A 21,184-nucleotide genomic window follows, 5' to 3' on the forward strand; every position below is an offset into this window, starting at 1 on the left:
ACTTATTTTTTTGTCCCCCTTCCCAGATCTTAAGATCATGTGGTACTGCAAAGATAAAGAGCTCAAGCAGTCTGAGTTCTTCAGGATGTCCCAGTTTGACGATAATTGCAAATTGGAGATTGCCAGAGTGTACCCTGAGGATGAGGGGGAGTACATTTGCGTTGCTCGTAACTCTGCAGGAATGGTCTCATGCTCTGCTTTCCTGAACCTCGATGGTGAGTTTCATATTTTAGATTTGTATGGACTTCATGCAGTGTAAAATATTTCCTAGGACATTGTGATGGATAATGTTTGGACTGAATGTTGATCCCAAATTATGGTCGGTCCCATTATATGTGAGGATGTTGTTTGATCTACCAAGTGTTCTTACATAAAACCGGTTTACCGAGACTTGAATAGAATGACTATGTACTTGAAAGTTTGCTGTCTATATACTGAATAGAGGGGTACTTCCTTACAGGAGAAATGCACACTCAGGACACTGCATCCAAACAGTGGCATGCCACTTCCAGTCTCTCCACAAGCATATCAAGTGTTAAGAAGGAACCAATTGGTCAAAAGCCCACTTTTATTCAGCCTATTATGAGCTGCTCCGTGTATAACGGGGAAGTGGCCAGATTCCATGCTTGTGTGTCCGGCATGCCGAGGCCAGAAATCAGCTGGTTTCACAAACGGGAACCCATAAAACCAACAAAAAATGTTGTCTTCCATTTCGATGAGATGACAAACACTGCCACACTTATCATAGTAGATGCTTTCTCTGAGCATGCCGGACTGTACACATGCAAAGCAATCAATAGTGCAGGAGAGGCGGTTTGCACGGCTACCCTGACAGTAACTGCAGAAGGTAAATGGATTATTGTTGACCTCAAGAAGCTTGTGGTTTTAGTAACACACCATCATTAATTATATTTACCACACCTTTCCCGGGAAATATCCCCTTAAAGAAAGGTCACTGAGGGATTGTGATTACTCACTCACTACTAATTTCACGGATAGGCTAACTGCTGTTTGTGTGTAACCCCCCCCCCACTCTTCTCTATTCTCTATCTCCGGATTGCTTTGAACGTTATGTCAGTGTTCCACACCATTTGTGTTGTTTGAGGTGGACTTCACTCTTTTTATCTCTCACTTTCACAACTACAGCCTGTTTTAGTGGATTGAAATCTGTCATTGACACATATTATTTTCTATTAGTTGTGATGTATACATGTATAATTACCATGTCTTCCTATCTAATTTATTCTCTTGTATTGTTCAGATGAAACAATGAAATGTATAGATAAGCCAACTGCTTCAAGTCTTGGAAAGACTCTTTCAGAAGCTATCATCTTTCAGGCAGGGCCTCTCAAAAGCTCTGCAGCCTCCCACCATGTTGAAACATATTCAATGTCTGTCAAGAGTAAAGAAGACTTGTCTAAAAAGACTTTGGTGGAAACTTCTAAAAGAGGGGACTCTTTCAAATCTGAAAGTCTTGCTCCTCCAGACAGTCCCCATATGGAAGTTTTGTCTGAGGACATTAAGCCAAAGGGGTATGTCATGGACAAAAAGTCTATCTTGGAAATCCCTTCAAAAGCATTATCTTTTAAGAAACGCTCTAAAAAAACAGTTGATGTTGGAGGAGCAAAACTCTCTTTGGACATGTATGAAAAGAAAATGGCTGTACACCCTGAAAAGGACTTTTCTTTAGCAAGAGTCCCTGTAATGACTGGAAGAGAAGAGAGTGACATGAAACATTTCTTCCCAAAAGTAGAAATACCACAGAGTGCTACTGCAATGTCTTCCATTAAGGTTTCCACAATGTCTCCTACAATAAAATCTCAAAAACCAAAGACTCTCTATGATAGATCTAGTGTATCAATCTCTTCACGTTCTATGCAGAAAAAACCTGTAGAAGAGGAACGGCCACAAAAATCTACCATGAGTACTTTTGAGATTTCTGAGGAAGATACTTGGCTGAACGTTACACCTACAGGCCCTCATGGATTACAATCATTTTCAGAAGTATCCCAGCCCGAGAAAGATAACAAATTAGACATGTCTTATATGAACATATCTCACCAATCAGTCAAAAACAAGGGTGATCAGGAGAATGGGGGATCTTCAGAAAGATCTTTTGTGATGTTGCCAAAAGATAGGTTAGATGAGCTTTCTCAATCAGCGCTTCACTCATCTGTGTTTTCACACAGTGTTGAATCCTGTTCCAAAGAATTCCAACAGCCTAGTCAATCTGATGATAGGCAGGATTTGGAGAAAACTCTTGGACAGCCATTTATGAAGATATCTTTGTCATCTCAAAAAAGTAGGACTGTTCAACAGCAAATGACAGCTGATAGTATTTCCAAGGCAATAGAGGAAAAACTACCCCCTGTCTTCAGTGAATCAACTAATTGGTATAAACCACAGGTGGATGTGGCTGACAATAGACAATTATCAGTGTCAACAGAGTCATTAATGAGGATTTCTCAGTCAACAATAAAAGAAATGAGTCTTCCTCAAGACATTACTACTTCAAAAATGTCCACAGTGAGCATGTCTATGGCCAAGATGGGCAGATCTCCTCAGCAAACTTCAGGGTATGATACCTCTGCTTCAACACACAGTGGTGCTAAGGAAGTCCAACAGATACAGTGGCAATATGAACAAGTATCTAAACCTGTTGTATCACAACATGAATGTGGCAATATTCACCAGCCAAAAATATCTTCAGAGGAGTTATCTGTAAGGATTTCAAAGGCTATGCAAGAAATGTTCCCTAAACAAATGCCGAGCTGTGATATTTCATTGTTAACCTATACAACTGAACCAGGTTCTAAGCAAGTGATAGATATGCCAGCCACTAGTCACATTTCCCAAACTATTAGTGGAAAGTCCTTAATGAAGACAGCATCTCCACAAAGTAAATCAGTTCTGGGCATTTCACAGCAAAAGTCCCCACAACAGACAGGGTACTCTGGCACATCTGTCTCATACAGTGTGGAATCTGACGCTAAGGTAATCTACCCAGCAGTATATTTGCCTGACCCTACCTATGTGTCAGAACCTGTAAGGGAAAAGTCCATGATGGAGGTATTTCCATCATCTCAAAAAAAGGGTGTGAGTAAACAGCCACTGGCCACACCAGACAGTCCAGTTGTAAGCATTCCTAAGCTTGAACAAGAGAGTTTGATTCAGCAGACTTCGGGCAGCTATACAACTGAATTTGATTGTAGTGACAACCGGTCGCACATAGAGTGGTCTGGCCCTAGCCAAGTACTGGAAAGCTTTTCAGGAAAATCCTTTGCTGAAACATATTCATTACCAAAACCAAGGGGGGAAAGTCAACAGATGCGTCCTTCAGGGACTAAAGCTGTGAGTATTAGTGATGTTCCCCAACAAACCTCAGATACTTTAGTCCTCTCCTACAGTATTGAATCAGGCTCTCAACAACAGATAGACAGGCCAATCACAAGCCAAACATCTGAAATAGTTGTAGGAAAGACCTTAATGAAGATATTTCCATCACCTCCGAGTGGGGATGTAAAGCAGGAAAGGGCATTTTTAGAGAAATCAGTTGTGGCTATGTCCAAGAAAGTGCTGGAAGGCCCAAGCGATGATACTGTTTCTGAATCTGACTCTAAAAAAGCCGGCTGGTCAGACAACAGCCAGGTATCTGAAACTGTGTTTGGGAAATCCATCATTATGATATCCCAGTCATCAGAGCAGGATGGAAATGTTCAGCAACAAACAGCCCCTGTGGCAAAATCCATAGTTAGCGTATCTGGAAAAACATTTCCACATCAGACTGTGCATTACCAACCATCAATCTCACACAGAGATAAATCTGATATGAAGGAATTGCAAACACAACCAGATTTGGTGATATCACCATCAGCTGGATATTGTCCACAGAGTGGCAGAGATCGACTGCAGACAATTACTTCAGAGAGGTCAGAACATCTTATTGATTTACCTCATGATGTGCACGTAGTACAGAGTTCTAAAGGGAAGTCTTCAATGGATATTTCATTAAGCAAAGATGCAGAGATTCAGAGACAAACATCTACAATGCCTGACCAAGTCAGAAAGCAAGAAGAACTGCCATGGGAAGAATCACCTGAATGGATTCATGCTTCTGATTCTTACACTGAAGAGATGTCATCCCAGGGAAGTGCCTCTCAGCGATTTACCCTGATTGACAAGTCTAGCACAATCTTGAAAAGCAGAATGACTAATCTTGATGTGAAAGCAAATGACATGGCTCAGTTTACCTGCAAGTTAGATGATCCAGACTTCACTGAGATTGTTTGGTATCATAATGGAACAAAGCTCATTGACACAGATAGAGTGAGACTTACACAAAATGGAGGAGAGGTGACACTTACCATATGGAATGTCCAGCCTGAAGACCAAGGAACCTACAGTTGCATGGTAAAAAACAGAGAAGGAAAGAAAAGAACATCAGCAGAACTCACAGTAGAAGGTGGATATAGTTTCAAAGAAGACTCATCTCATTTCATTCCATGAATCTTATTTCAGAGTATCATATTTCTTTTAAAGAAAAACATACAATCATCTCATCATCATCACATTTTGTCATCCCTCTTTTTCTACTTGAATGATGGTCTTTTCATCAAAATGTATTCTTGTGGCAGCAGATGTACTAAGAGTGCCCAATACATTTCTCTTGTTTTAGATGAAGGTTCTAAAGCTGAAGTTCAAATCCCTTCAGTCTCAAAGGACTACTCTCAGAGTTCAGAGAGATATCCCTCTATCAAAGAATCTAGACAGTCTATGTGTTTGAGGACACCAGAGTCATCCCTTGAGGCAACAGATGATCACAGTCCTAATCTTGCAAAGTTGACTGACACACAGTCACCAAATGCTAAATCAGGTGAAGGTGTGTCTGCACTGTCTTTTAAAGAGTAATCCCTCTCCAGCTGTTACTTGGATGCAAAATCATACGATTCTTAAGGCATTTTCTTCTTTCATTAACCCTTTTGTGTTGGTGTGTCTAGTTAAAATACACACCACTTTGGTCCTGGCCTGGACAGTCTTTACATCCACCAAAAAGGATCTAAATACAATTCGAGAAGCTGGATACAGCACCCAAGTTTTGTGACCATGTTGGCAAATGCATGTTCTTCGAAACCCCATCCACATCTTTCACCTTTATATAAATCATTTTTTATTTGTACTGATGTCTATAGTCATGGACTGAGCAAAGTCACCTTCTCTGAAAAATCTGTATGTTTTAATATGTATATTCATTAATGTTGGTACCATTGGCTTGATATTGTTTTCCACCCTCTTCTTCATTTCTATAGTGCCTATGCAAGAGGTGATTGAAGCCAAAATTGAGGAAGAAGTCAAAGGTAGGATAAACAAATAATTGTTTTGTTTCAGTCACTGAGATGATGTTACTCAAACACTGTATTGAATGTAATGTCTGAGAGCATATTAAGTGATGGTGATTGATTGTACATAATGCATGCAAGCAATTGAGTCTTTTTACTGCAAAGGTTTTGTCTTTTTTATTTTTTTATTATTTCTGTATGTTTGGATTTTTTATGTTTTGTTTTTACACAGCAAGCAATTTGACTGTTAAAATGCTTGCTTTACAGCAGTTTTTGCAAAGTGGAGTTCTGCATCTATTTTTCCTGTTTAAAGCATGAGGAATATATCTTGGTTGTTTCATGAACAAAAAGGTGCAGGATGAGAATCTTTTAAAGTTTCCAGATTCCAGGAAATAATGACTTAAAAGATATGGCAGTAGCCACATCTTTTAATTGCTTATTTCATCACTTGCCTCTGGAACTCCTTCCTGCAAATATTTCTTAGACTGGCTTGCAGATAGCGGGATGTGATTAATGATGTTTGCTTTTTAAAAATAACATGATTATACTGGTAAACTATATTAGTTCGAATAAACGCCTTCTCATGCAAAAGTAGACCTGCTTTAATATTCTGAACCTATTTCTCATTATTGGAGGACGATGTTCTAAAATATTTGAACATTTACCCACAAAGGATTAGAAAGGGCGTTTATTCATCTTTCTGCAAGTCAGGTAAGGAATATTGTAGGATAGACATCTAAAGTTAATCAACGAGACAGTTATTTTCTAAGAGATCAGTTTTATTTGGAAATATTTATGCCTTTTAAGAAATTTATGCTTTGAAGAAATGTCCACAGAAGAAGGAACAAAACATCAAGCGATTTTCGGGTCAGAATGTTTAATAAAGAATCAAGTCTTGCGTTTATTCGAACAAATATGGTGAGTGAATCAGTTTTTTCTGGCTTTGTGACTTGTTGCATGTGTTTTAATATTTTCATTAATATTCCATTTGAAAATATTTTTTCAATTTCCATTTTTTTGACTAGTGGGCATTTCATTGAACTTATTTTCCCTTCTTTTACAGAGTTGTTTTTTAAGGAAGGAACTGAATCCCAGGACAGTAGAAGACAGCAACAAGGAGCCCTGTCAGACACTGAAGAAAGTTTAGAGCATGTTAATTTGTCTTTTCCACCGTCTGAAAATATTAAGCCTTCTTTCACAAAAAAGCTAAAATTCCAGTCTGTTTTGGAGGGTGAACGCGCTGCCTTTAGATGCAGACTGATAGGTTATCCAGCCCCCACCATTTTGTGGTTCCACAACAACAGGCAGATTCACAGAGGACAGCGCCGTAAAATACACACAGAAAGCAAAATGCATTTGCACAGTACATGTTTGATAATTGACAGTATAGTTGACAAGGATTCAGGCAGTTACAAGGTGATGGCAATCAATTCTGAAGGATCTGATGAGACCACAGCATCCCTTTTGGTTTCTCTAAAGGAAGAGCAAGATGCTAATTATGTGTCTCGTATGAGGAAGTCTAAAACCCGTGAACGGAGCTCAAGCTTAGACTCCCTGTCAGACCGAAGTGGGGAAAGAAAATTCAGAGTCGACCTTAAATGTGTTGGCTCTCCATTTGATAAAACATCTGAAGGGCAGAAAGGGGGGGCACGAAAGAGATCTAAAAGTGCCATGTTTCGTACCATGTATTTCAGAACCTCTTCTCCTTCGAGAGCCCCAGACAAACCATCTCTAGAAACAGCCTCAGAGCGGGCACGCTCACCAACCCCTATGTTTGAGCGATATGAACGGTTCAATGACCGTTATAGTGACATCTACTGTGATAAATTTACAGGGCGTGATAGGCTAAGTGACCGTTTTAGTGACAAACTGAGTGACCGCTGTAGTGACCGATACAGTGACCGGTTTAGTGACACAGACAGCCTTCATGGTGAAGTTAGAGCTAAACTAACTCTCCTGCAAAAGGCGGTTAAAAAGAAAAAGAGAATGTCAATTTCAACAATGTCCTCATCAGAGTTTGACCTGGAATCAGTTGCAAGTGAACCCAGCTATGGCGACTATGCAGAGAGGCTAAGGGCCAGACCCTCCACCTTACCTGATGTACAGCATGCATTCCGAGCAGGTGATCAGGCAGAGAGTAAAAGCTCAGCTGACTATCAGAGCAGATTGGAGAGAATTACAGGGCTAAGCTCACACAGTGGAGAATCAGGTCCACCTCGTGCCAGGCATTCATTTCAGCCCCAGTCAAGATCAAGGGCAATTCAGCTAATGAAGGGTGAACTCAAAGAACAGGAGGTAAGAATTAAGCATGGTGTGGCAACTGACACACTAGAAGAAAAAGATGTCACTTTACAACATTCTCAGCAGGAGATGGAATATGACATACTGGTCGGTGAAGACCGTCAAAGCTCAGACCAATGGAGTGAAGAGGCAAAGATTAAGGAGAAAGAGCCATATGTTTTGGAATGGCTCGAAGCAGGAGAGTCTGCAAAGAAAAATTATGCAGCTAAAGAAACCAAAATCTTGAGAGAGGATGTTGCATATACAGAATCAGCCAGAACTATGGCAGTCAAATCAATGAAAGAAAAGTTCCTAAGTGAAACTGTGACAGAGAAGGAGAGCCAGAGAATGTCTGAACAACAACTTGGACAGGGAACTATTTCTGGAGATGGTCATCATGAAAAGACTTCGGAAAGTGAGGTGGCTGAACATGAGGATGAATACCGAGTTGTCAGACATAGAAAATGGGAAGAAGATGTGCAATATGACACAGTGCCAGGCAGGTCCAAGGAATTTGATTTTCATACTAAAAGATCTGAGGAGTATTTAGCTAGAAGAGAAGTAGTGAAAGAAACATCTCCTGAAAAGAAGTTATCAAGATCCCCTGGAAGAGAGAGAAAGCGAAGTGAACACTTAGGCCAAAGTGAGTTGCACCTTTCAAGAGAAAATATTTCAGAGCTCACAACCAAGAGTGAACAGATGGTGAGTGAAGAGGAGGCACTTACTGATCGGATTATGAAATGGCAACACGATGTTTTAACTGAACAGGAAGGGGCTGTTGCAGACAGACATAGCAAGAAAATGACAGAAACACAAGTAACTAAGAGAGATATTTCTGCAGAGGATATTCAAGAAAAGACTTTGCCAATGGCTCAACAACAGGATGAATATCCGGCTGTCAGACCTCGAATCCGACAAGAAGATGTGCCGTATGGTCATCAGCACATGGTTGAACAGACACAAGCTAGTACAGAAAATGCATTTAAATCAGGAGAACTTCAACAGGGAGGTATTTCTGCTGAAGGAATTCAAAAGCAGACTTTAGAAGGTGAATTACATAGAAAATGGCAAGAAGATGTTCAACATGATCAACAGCACACAATATCAGGCAAGTCCACAGAATTAGATTCTCAGGTAAAGAGACCAGAGCAGTATTTGGCTGGAAAAGAGGTGGAAAAAGAATCATCACCATTAAAAAATGTAACAAGGTCCCCTGGAAAGGACAGAAAACGAGGTGAGTTGTTATCACGAGGTGAGCTTCAGCTGTCTAGAGAAAATATCAGTGAACTTACAAGTAAGACTGAAGAGTTTGTGAATGAGGAGGAGGCCTTGACTGAAAGAATCATAAAATGGCAGCATGGTGTTTTGACTGAACAGCATGGAGCTGTAGGCGTCAGACCTGAATGGGTTGAAACTGAGGAGCACCATACTACTTTACAAAAGACAACTCAAGCTTCAGCTACACCGCCAGCTCCAAGTATACCTGTGAGTTCAGGTAAAACGGCAAAAGAAAGGTTCCTTGTCGGAGATTATCAAGCTGGTGCTTCTTTGTCACAACTTGAGCAGGGAGCCATATCCCATGAAAATAATGAAAAGGTTCAAACTGAGAGTGACTACCTTGTGAGTGAGGAAGAAGCGTCAGCTAAACGTATATTAAAATGGCAACAGGATATTCTTTCTGAACAAGATGAACCTGTTGATTTGGAGTCTAACTGGTCTACAGTTGAACAATCACAAACCCAAATCAAAAGGACAGAGGAAGACTTAGGTCTGGTAGGTGCCAGCGCTGAACCTACACTACAACAAAAAAGTCCCTCTCCTACAAATCTGGCAAGGCAATCACCAACACAGCATGCAGACGCTACCCATAGTGAATTTAGTCACAGAATGGTTGAAGAGAGGACTGGATTTGTAGAGAATAATAAACAGAAAATGAGTCCCACACATCAAGCTATGTTGCCAGGGGAGGAAATGTCAACCCAGAAACCCCTTGGGGAAGATCAAAGCACACCACTCTCAGGAGAAGCTATGTCATGTATTGAAAAGGACACTGCACCTGTTTTCACAAAGAAATTAGTGTCCATGCAAGTAAGGAGAGGTGAGATGACTGAATTTAAATGCCAATTCAGAGGAGACCATGAGCCAAGGGTTTCTTGGCTCAAAGATGATCAACCAATAATTAGAGATCCTGATTATGATATACGTGTTAAAACAAATGAAACAACATTGACAATATACTACCCTACCTCAGACCACGAGGGCAAATTTGCTTGTGTTATATCTAATGAATATGGAAAATCAAGTTGCTCCTGCACACTGCAAGTGAGTGATTGGGACCAGCCAACAACTTTGCCAGTCACACCACAGGAAGTCAAAGTCACAGATGTTTCAGAACTAAGTCAGGAGCAAATGTTTGAGGAAGAGCTAGAATCTTACATGGATACAAGTAAGAATGGGAAATCCACCCTACAGGTCCCGCAGACTGTTGTGCATCTATCACGTACCTCCGACTCTTCTCTTCACTCCTCACCCGTTGAGATTAGGATCACTGCTCCAACACCAGTGCCAGAGATGAGGGAGGAAGATAAAGAAGAAACCTATGAGCCTACCGAGAAGGCCTCAGAGTCTCCTGTTGATGAGACTGCTCAAACTGTGAAACACAAATTCACCTTTTCATTCGATGTAGCGGGTGAGACCCCTAATGTGGTCAGAGAACTAGAAAACATCAGCTGCACTGAGGGACAGACTGCTGTGCTTGAATGCATTATAGCTGGTGACCCAGCTCCTGCTGCTACATGGTTTCATGATGACTTGTGCTTGGACTTGAGTGTGGGAAAGTACACATTTGAAGAGCAGGACAACATATATCGGCTCTATATCAAACATTTTGATTATTCAGATGTAGGAACATACAGGTGTAGTGCAAGTAATAAAGTTGGCCAGGTGGATAGTGTTGCTGATGTATCATTTGATTCCTTGGATTGTCGATTCTCACCTCTCAATTTTGCAGACACAACAGAACTGTCAGTTGTCAGCCGTACAACTCCTGAAATTTCTGATACTGTAAAATCAAAGACCTTAGCTGGTCCTATGCAAGTGACAAAAATAGTGAGTGAAAAAGTCCAGGAGGAATTTCAGAATATCCAAGAAGGTTCTGCTAAAGCCAAAGTTACTAAGCAGGCATCATCACAACAAGCTCCTATTATAAGTGGTTGTGGATTACAAGCATCTAGTGCAGATGTGAAAGTTTCAAAACTAAAACAGGCATTTGAGACACCAATATCTTCAGCCACTCTTCCTGAGGAAACTAGAAAACAAACTGAGTCACAGTTCCCAATTGAGGATATTCCAGCAGTTGCAATTGAACCTAAGCAAATTCAGACAAGGTTTGCAGCCAATATGGAGGCAGATGTTTTAGGAAAACCATCCCAGACCAGTCCTGTTGAGTTAAAGGCAGAGTCTGTGAAAGAAGAAGACAAGGTCTCTCCTTCAAGTGCCATGGTTGACATCACTAAGACTGTTTCTGCCAAAGACAAGAAAAATACAGCACAGGAAATACTAGAAAGCTCACTAGAGGGAGCTGCATTTCACGCATCCAGTGACGAACATCATTTTGTTTCTTTATCGAATGTAACTGAAGTACAACAGTCACCTACACTTTTAAGACCACAAGCAGTAATGGCCACAGCCAGCAATTTGCAACAAGGAGTTACCACTGTGAAAAGTGTAGAGGGTATAGTGGAAAGTCTTGACGGCAAAGGCACAGGGGTTTTCGTGAGACCAGGCAAAAGTCATCTTGAGATGGAATCCCAGTCTGTAGACATGCAGGAAAAACAAAGGAAGGAGGCTAAACCTATTACTTCAGGGGTAAGCGCATTGGTGGAGGAAGAGGTCACCTTCAGTGCTGTCTATGACTACTACAACCCCCCTCCTGAGTGGGCAAGACCTATGTCACCTGAATCAGAAATGTCCATTGAAATGGGCAGTACATTTAGTGAGGACGTTGTAGATGTTGAACGCTTCTATACACCTGCTTCTTCTACTGAAATCTCCCAGCATCCCAAGTCCCCTGAATCATTGCAAACACCTTCAGATACTTCTGGAGGCTTCATGACACCCCCTCAATATCCATATTCTCCGCTTGAATTGAAAAGGCCTCCAACAGGATACAGTGATTCATCTTTCTCTCCTACTAAATTCTTGAGATCTGATGATGAAGGTATAGAAACTACACCACCAATGTTCACAATAGACGATTCAAATATCATCCCTGAAGGACGTAGCTCTCTCATAGGGACACTTCAAGAAAAAGTCCAAGGAATTCCTCCAGCCTTCCTTAAGCCACTCACTAAAAGGAGACTGTATGAAACAGAAACACTCCACTTTTGCGCTGAAGTTTTTGGATTGCCCTCTCCTGAGGTGAAATGGTTCAGAAACAAAACACAACTTCTGCCAGATGACAGAATTAAAATAGAAAGAGATGGTGACAATATATCTCTCGAAATTTCCAACATGACAAAAGCGGATCAAGGGGAATACATATGTTCTGCAGTTAATTATGTTGGTGAGGCAAAAAGTGTTGCCCTTGTTGTGGTGATATCTCAAGAAGCACGACTCATGCCACCACCTCCAGCTGTTACTCATCAACATGTAATTGAGTTTGATGTAGAGGAGGATGAGGATCCATCTAGATCGCCTTCCCCACAGGAGATATTGCTTGAGGTAGAGCTAGATGAAAATGAAGTGAAGGAATTTGAGAAACAGGTGAAGATTATCACAATTCCAGAATATACAGCAGACAACAAAAGCATGATAGTGTCTCTTGACGTTCTTCCCAGTATGTATGAGGAAGGAGCTGTTGACTTCATATCACAGGAAAGTGATGAGTTGAAAATAGCATTTGAAGTGACAGAAATGCCACCACGTTTTATTAATCCAATCTGTGATATGGAAACACCGGAAAACACAACTGTTGTGTTTGAGTGTTCTTTGATGGGAATCCCATCACCAATAGTCTCATGGTACAAAGGTAACTCAAAGATCCCTCATGATAACAAGAAGTATATTCACTCATCAGATGGTGACAATCACTTCCTGAAGATAGTGAAAGTGAACGCTCATGACAGTGGGGTGTATACATGTCGAGCCATTAATGTCGTTGGGGAAACTCTTTGCAGGGCCTCTCTTCTGGTTATGAATCCTCAAATGTTCTCAGGGAAAGCAAGAGGAAGAGAGTTAACTGCTGTATCATTAGGTAGTGCTAAGGTTCAACCTCAGAAGTTTGATTTTGTAGTTGGAAACACTTCGTTTGACGGTGAACAAACATCAGAGATAGAGCTGGAGTTTGAATTCCAGCAAGAGGGTGATGAGTCTCAAAAGGCTGTTAGGCTGGTAGCCATGACTGATGACGAGACCAGTGAACAGGGTGAAAAATTTGTCAGTATCAACTTTGACGTTTTTGCTGAGCCCTCTAAAGATGATAAGATTGAATTTAAAGGCAAGTCCACAAACACTTGTAGTTTCCACTTCCAGGTCACTGAAATGCCCCCAAAATGTATTATACCCCTACAGAATGTAACAGCTGCCATGGGAACACCTGTAATGCTTCAGTGTTTAGTGAGTGGTAAGCCAAACCCCACTGCAGAGTGGTTTAAAGATGGCGTCCCAGTTACAAATGCCAGATACATCATACAGGAGAAAGCATCAGGCCACTTCAATTTGCTTATCACAAATGTTGCGCAAGCAGATGCAGGTGAATTTAAATGTGTAATTCAAAACCAAGCTGGTTGTACTGAAACAACCTCTATACTGAAAGTTTTTTAAAAACTTTTACTGTGCAACTTACAAATATGTTTGTGGTTCTACAAGGAATGTTATGAGTTAATTTAACCTTTTGGGGGTTTGTAATTTTTTTTTGGTATGTATTAAATATGTAAATTATTGTTAATTTATGTATAGTTTCATTTGAGCAATATGCAAAGCTTATTTAAGGTTCCTTGTGGTCTGGGCCATGACAAATACAATGAAATGAGTACTCAAGTAGTTGCTGCTGAATCTCTAGTTTCACTTCACTTTTCTGTAAGTTTTTGTGTAGTATCATTTTTGTATTTTTTGTTTGTTGGTTGGTTCTGTTTTAGGTCAAATAGTTGTTTACACATAGTTATAATGGAATGAAGCAATACATATATAAAACTGTATAAATAATAATAATAATAGTAATAATAAAATAATAAAATAAAGCATCAATATACTTTTTGAGCATATAAAAATAGAAATAAATCCCAGTATTGGGAAATAATGCTTGCTGAACCTTACGAGATCTGTCTTTGGAATGAGTGTGCTTCGTGGCCCAACCAATAAAATGTCTTGAAAAGATGATACTGTTTACTTGAAAATGGGCATGATTTTTATAAAATGGTATATGTGTAATGAATTGATTTTCTCATGATCATATACACCATACCTGAGTAGTAATAGTCTGTGTTATTTTGGATTTTAAAGTACAATGGTGACAGTGGTTACAGTGCAAATGTCATTCAGTCTGTACTGTTGTTGAGAAGAAATAAAAATAAACATAAATATGGAAAACAATCTTGTCAGCCTGAAATATTCCATGATTTCCTGTTAAGACATTATATGTCAACTCTTAAACTGCTAATTCAAGTCTTCTTTGTAATTATGTAAGTAAATCTTTCACCCCATTATTTTTGCGCAGAGTTTTCTAGCCTGACTGTGACGACTGAAGAAGAAGAATCCTACAGAACTTCCCTCCAATTGCCTGAAAAATCTAAAACACTTGAACTCAAGTCAGAGCAAAAAATGTACTCAAGTTCTATTGAAAAGAAAAAAGAAAAGCCCATTTTTATTACCCAACTTGCTCCTGTTGCTGTCACAACAGGAGACACAGCTCGATTGACTGTCAACATTTCTGCTTTCCCTAAACCAAAAGTTCAGTGGTTTCATAATGGCAGAATCATTATATCATCCTCTGTCTACACATTCATAGAAAATAGAGATGAGTACACATTAATTATCTCTGGGGTTAAGAAGGAATATGAAGGAGAATACTCTTGTGTTGCAACTAACAAATTTGGCAAGTCAACTTGCACAACCACCCTTAACGTAAATCTAAGTGATGTTACACATGCAGAGAGGTGGGTTGAACAAATGTTCAAGGTACCTGGCCAGCCTCCGTGTTTCACCACACAGATTGAATCAGTGCAATGTGCAGAAGGGGGCGAAGCAAAATTTCAGTTTAAAGTTAGCGGATCACCACCCCCTGTAGTTCAGTGGTTTAAAGGTAGTTACCAAATTCAATCAAGTAACCGTATCACCATAGTCTACAACCCTGATGGCTCAGGATTAATGAGAATGACTGGCCTTCATCAGCAAGACAGTGGGCTCTACACATGCAAAGCATCCAATTCTTCTGGAGAAGCTTCCAGCAGTGCTGAACTGATTGTCTTCCGTGAGACTGCTTCCATATCCCGCCACAAAGAAAAGGTAGTCACCCAGAAGCAGAAAGGCTACAAAGTTTCGATGACCGAGCAGGCAACTGAGTCCCGTCTATACATGGTTAACATCCCAGGCGAGACTAAAGAGCAAGCAGGACGTCAAATGATTTACACCATTGGCACTGAGGATAGACAGGTTGACACCAGTGAACAGGTAGACACCTTAAGGGAGGTAGATATTTCTGCTGCCACCATTCATAGAGAGCAGGTAACCCACCAGGCTGCAGTCTTGGAGTCTCATGAGGTGCAAGAGAGAGTGACCATGGGTCCCCCTCGGCCACAGCCAGCAGTTGCGACTCCAGTGAAACAGCTTCACACGGCTGCCCTAACATCTGCCATTGAGGAAAATCAAGGGTTCACAGAGCAGCACTCTGAACGCATCAAAAGCCCTGAGATCACAGAGCTAGAAATGGCAAGGGAACAGCCCTCAAAGTTGATGTCTGCAATATCTGAAAACATAACACCTTTCACCATTGTAAAAGCTGGACCTTTAGCTAAGAGAGAAGAGGAAAAGATGGAGTCAACTCGTGAACCAATACACCCTATCAGTAGTCATCAGGTTGAGACCACACTTTCAATTATGAAAGAGAAATCACAGAAAATTCCAACACCACAAGTTGAGAAAAGCTACAAAGTCAAAGAAGGTGTGAAAATTCTGTATTCTGCTATATCAACAGGGAATCAAGAAATCACTGAGGGCCACTCTGCAGAATTAGCCACTTCAGATTCAGCTATACAATCTTCTGTGAAAAAAGAACAGCCAAAACCTGTTATACTTTCAGTAAGTGAGACTAAACAGACATTATCAAAAGAGGAAATATTTATCATATCGAGACCAGGGGAAGAGGTGGCTCACACCACCAAAGATAAGGCACTTAAGACTGCTCTTACAGCAGAAGAAAAGCGTGAGCTTCAAGCAGAGTGCATGGGTGAACTTCCTGGTTTAGACAGCGCTGTATCAGTGCACTCAGAGAGGGAACAAGAGCAAGTCTTGCACCTACAGCTGATTAGTGATCAAGGTAGTTTGCCCTCAGAGGGTCGGTTTACCTGTGAGAGACCAGCTGAGGAAAAGGCAGATGTTAGGAAGAGTCCCACCCTGCTCCACTCAGTATCTACAGATGAGCAGAGAACCGTCACTTGTGAGGACTCTGCACAGTTTTCATCAGAGAAGACCTCATTGACTCTGCAGCCTCAGAAAGAACCCCTTGGGACCTTGCACCTTCAGTCTACTCAGTTCGAAAGTGCCCTGACCAAAGAGGGAATGATATCTTTTGAGAAACCAGACCAGCAGGTGGCAGCACAGAGGCAGGAGAAAGCTCGTAAAAATGCAGTTACAACTGAGGAAAAGAGGGAGCTTACAGCAGATTACTACAAAACCCTTGACACATCTGTAACAGGTGTTCAGTCTGAGCATAAAATAGAGCCAAAGCCTCAGAGTATTCTTCAGGTTGTCTCCGATCCTATGCAACTGCCAAAGGAAACGCCTTTCTCGACTGATATGAAACAACAACGCGCATTAGTCCAGAAGGAAGACCGCTGGAATATTGTACATGTTACTTCTGTGTCTGACAGGCAAGATTTAGAAGAGGGCCACACAGATGATTTGGGGTCAGTTGAGAAATTCACAAGTAAGACTGAAGTGGAACCAAAATTACCTTTGGAATCCATCACAATAGAGGAGAGAGCAGTCTCAACTGAGAGCAGTGTGGCTCTTGAGGCAGCAGAACAAGATTTTGCAGTCCAAATTCAGGAGGGCCAGTCTGTCAGACAGTCTATCGTTATGGATGAGAAACACATCTTGACTGGAGAGCAGTCTAAAGAAATCTCTAAATCTGAGACAACAACAGCAACTGTAGTTAAGCAGAGCAAAAGTGCCTTTATGGTGTCAGAATCTAGAGAGAGCCAAACCCTTCCGAAAGAGCTCACTTTTGTGATCCAAGCACCAAAATCATTTACCTTGGATGTCAGGCATCAGTTGAAGAGTGCTTTACAGTCTGCTGTTGCACGAGATCAACCTCTGATACTGGCAGATGTTGTGCAGAGTTTAGCAGTCGTAGAAGTACAAGAGGTTAAGGTACGTAGAGAGCCAAAGTATGCGATGTACACATACCTAATCACAACAACAGGTGCACCTATTGAAATCACAATTGCCTTTGAGAGTGGCTATCCCCAAACTGCAGATCTGAAAAGTGAGCTTAAGGCTGCTTTCTACTCCATAGTCTATAGAGAGCAGCAGGTCCTGACATCTGAACAGCCTGGCACGATGCAAATCGATAGGCCTCAGAGATTGCAGGTTACGAGCGCCTCTTCAAAAGAAATGCTCTCATCCATGGTGCAAACAGTGCAGACGAGTGAGAATGTGTCAGATTTGGCAGCGCCTAAGACACAGTCTGCCGCACTGAGAACTGAAACCAAAGCTTCCTTCCAGACAGTAACAGCACAGGAGCAAACTATTGTGCAAGAGTCAAAAAGAGCCATGGTACAGATGACCACTGAATCAAAAATAGAAATGGAAAAATCCGTAGATATTTCTACTCAGGAAAGCAGATCTGTGACAGTGTCGGGCCGTGAGAGAGATGTTGGTGCAGCTGCTATTACTACAGATGTTCCCTTTGCACCAGTGCCTGTTGAGCAGTCAGTAGATATCCACATTAAAAAGAAAAAAATGGAGGGTTTTCTGATAGAGGAAACCATTACAACAACCAAAACTATTGAAAAGGTTGGCAAATACCCCCCGATATTTGAAACAGAATTGGAAGATGTTATAGTGGAGGAAAAAGGCACAGCCACTTTTACAGTGTCTGTAAAATTCGTTAAAAATGTCAATTGGCTGTTCAAGGGAAAAATGATTAAATCTGGCAAAGAGTTCAAGTGTTCCAAGCAACATAACACATACACACTAGTGATCGACAAAGTAATCAAGGAGAAGCATGAAGGAGAGTATGTCTGTGAGGCAGAGAATGAAGGCGGCAAGACTACAACATCCTCAAGACTCACAGTTGTCTTAAGAGGTTGGACAATGGGAACTATGTCACCTTGCCATAACTAACTTTTCACTCGTTCATTCTTCAGTTTCTGTATATAGTAAAATATAAATATATAAATACATAAACCATGATATCATCCTATGATGACTAATAGAGCACCATTGGAAGAATCACTCTTAATTATCTCCCTATTTTCATTCCACTTTCACTTCCTCGCACCCCATCAATGCTGCACTCCTCTCCACTTGGAGCCGAAGCCCTGAAGCATGATTCAGCATCACTCTCGAGTCATTTCTTCTTCACTTCCCATCCTCATGTTCCTCTCGTTCACGTTGAGGAATATCTTGTCATCTTTGAGAAATAAACCCATATCACTCTGCATTTCCCCCCAGTGACCAATCGTCATGGGTTGCACCCAACTTCTTTTGCATGCCTTACTTTTCTCATTATCGTTTCATCTTTCATGAGATCAGTATTTTTTCTTCCTCTAACCATAGTCATCATTTTCCTTCACAGTCACTCCTGGATCATTTGTATTTGCATACCTTCTATTCATCTCTTCATGTTTTTTTTTTCATGTATGATTTTAAGACATGTTATTACTTAATGTCAGTTACTAATAAGCTTTTCCTCTCTATATGGTGTAGTACCACCTGTTTTCAGGCACAAAGCCCATCCACTGGAAGTCAACATTGGCGCCAATGCCAGATTTGAGTGCGAGATTGAAGATGCACCAAATGTCACTTTCAAGTGGTACAAGTCTGGCTCTGAGATCAGACAAAGTGAGAAGTTCATGATCATCAGCCGTGGCACCATTTCCTCTTTGGAGATTCTCAACCCAGCCAAGGTGGACACGGCTGAATATACCTGCAAAGCTTCTAACCAGCATGGAAGTGACAGCTGCTCTGCTCGCCTCAACGTGACTGGTAAGATGAATGCATCTGTGTAAAATGTCATATCTACATTCATGAACAGGGAGGGTTTAGTCTAAATAATTGGATGATCAGACTGTCATATACAAGATATTATTTGTACAGTAAGAATATTTGATGCGGTTGTTCTGTACTCTGGTTCTTTTTCTAGAAGTCTTCCCACCAGAATTTGTTACAAAGCCTGATCCTATGACACTGTTTGTGGGCAAACAGGCCAAATTCCAATGTGTAGTCAATGGTTCTACTCCAATGAATGTTTTATGGCATAAAGACAACATTGCCATTTCAGCTGATGAGCATTATAAAATATCCTCTGATAAGAACAAATACACTCTTCTGATTAGCAAACTTGAACAGAACGATCAGGGTATGTATCTGTGCAAAGCATCAAACAGTGTTGGGACAGATACGTGTTGCACAGAGCTGAAGGTAATTGACAAACCCAGCTTTGTAAAGACTTTTAAAGCCATCTCAGTAGCAGTGGGTAATCTACTGCGTCTTGAGTGTCAGGTGAATGAAGACACAGGAGTCAGTATTGCCTGGATGAAAGATGGCAAAAAGATTCACAACACCATCGATTGTAAACTCTCTTTTGAAGACAAAACAGCCAGTCTTGAAATCCCAAAAGCCAAACTTAAAGATACTGGCAAATATGCCTGCACTGCAGCAAATGATGCAGGAAGCAGTGAATGTTCATCCGTGGTAACTGTACAAGGTAAGATTCTTGTAGGTAAAATGAATGAAAAATGCAGCATTTTTTCTGTAAAAATCTGCATTTCCTTCTTAAGAATAATTTTTCTTCTTTTTGTTAGACAATAATATTTTCATGCTGCTGCTGCTTCAGGCGTGTATGCCTTTGAGCTGTATGCATTGATGATTAATATTGTTTTTTCTTCTCTCTAACTGTCTGCACCTATATTCTTTCTCTTTTGACTTTATGTTTTGCATTTCTTTTGATTTTTCATTCCCTTTCTTCTTTTTCACTTTCTTTTTTTCCCAAATCTCTTTTCTTCTTCTATCAACGTCAGAACCTCCAACATTTCTTAAGAGGCTTGAACCAAAAATTCTGTGGAAACGAGGTGCATCTGCACGCTTGCAGTGCACCGTCAAAGGGTCACCTGAGCTCCATGTGACATGGTTTCTTGATGACAAACAGCTCAGCACTTCAGACAAGCATAAAATCACTTTTGCAGATGGCAAAGCCACACTGGAGATTAATGATCTTGTGGAGTCAGACAGTGGAAATTACACTTGTGAAGTGTTGAATGAGGCTGGCTGTGAGAGCTGTAGCTCTCATGTGACAGTCAAAGGTTTGTTGTTAGCAATAGCAGCATTATATGGCATTGTGCATGATGCTTGTCAGATTCATGAAGGCTTAAATGTTATCTGATCTTTGTTCATAGAACCTCCTTGCTTCAAAAAAGAGTTAAAAATGCTAGACGTGGTCAAGGGAACCACTGTCCAATTTGAATGTGAAGTTACTGGCACTGCACCATTTGAAATCAACTGGTTAAAGAACAAGAAACCAGTGAGCACTGACAAGAAGCACAGTGTCATCTCAAAAGATTCTTGTGCTTCTTTGGAGATCCGTTCTTTTGAAAGTGCAGATGTGGGTGATTATCAGTGCTGTATAGCAAACGATGTAGGTAAAATCATCACAAAAACAGTTGCTAAGTTGAAAGGTTAGTAAGGTTTCCATAACTCAGTTTCATGATGTTCGACATTATAGTTTTGTCCTATCAACTGACATGTTTTATTTCAACACAGAGCCACCATCATTTGTAAAGAAAGTTGAAAACACAACAGCAGTTTTGGGCAGTGCTGTTAAACTGCAGGGCACTGTAAAGGGCTCTGCCCCCATTGCTGTGAAATGGCTAAAGGACTCTGAGTTGCTGACAGAGATTGATCCCAATGTCAAAATCACATTTGAAAACAACATTGCTGTATTGGTCATTACCACTGTAGCCACAACTCACAGTGGTAAATATACCTGCCAGGCAGAAAATGAGGCTGGCCAACAGAAATCTGAAGCCACATTATCTGTTCAAGGTTTGACTTTGACAATTGCATTTAGTTGAATTTCATTTATTTCAGTTTATTTATTCAGTGTTACAAATGTTGAACACACTGTAAGT

At 40.7% G+C, this 21,184-nt stretch overlaps 1 protein-coding gene across 1 annotated transcript in view; it reads left to right on the forward strand.

Annotated features, from left to right (window-relative positions):
* Positions 1 to 21,184, forward strand: part of LOC125291891 (titin-like) — a 143,335-nt gene that overhangs the window by 24,804 nt on the left and 97,347 nt on the right. Inside the window, exons 41-45 of the mRNA XM_048238856.1 lie at positions 27 to 215; positions 461 to 847; positions 5,307 to 5,354; positions 14,332 to 18,141; positions 18,765 to 19,043. Coding sequence (XP_048094813.1) covers positions 27 to 215; positions 461 to 847; positions 5,307 to 5,354; positions 14,332 to 18,141; positions 18,765 to 19,043 — 4,713 coding nt within the window. The remainder of the gene's footprint in view (positions 1 to 26; positions 216 to 460; positions 848 to 5,306; positions 5,355 to 14,331; positions 18,142 to 18,764; positions 19,044 to 21,184) is intronic.

Source organism: Alosa alosa, chromosome 3 (assembly GCF_017589495.1).
Source record: "Alosa alosa isolate M-15738 ecotype Scorff River chromosome 3, AALO_Geno_1.1, whole genome shotgun sequence".
Lineage (NCBI taxonomy): Eukaryota > Metazoa > Chordata > Actinopteri > Clupeiformes > Clupeidae > Alosa > Alosa alosa.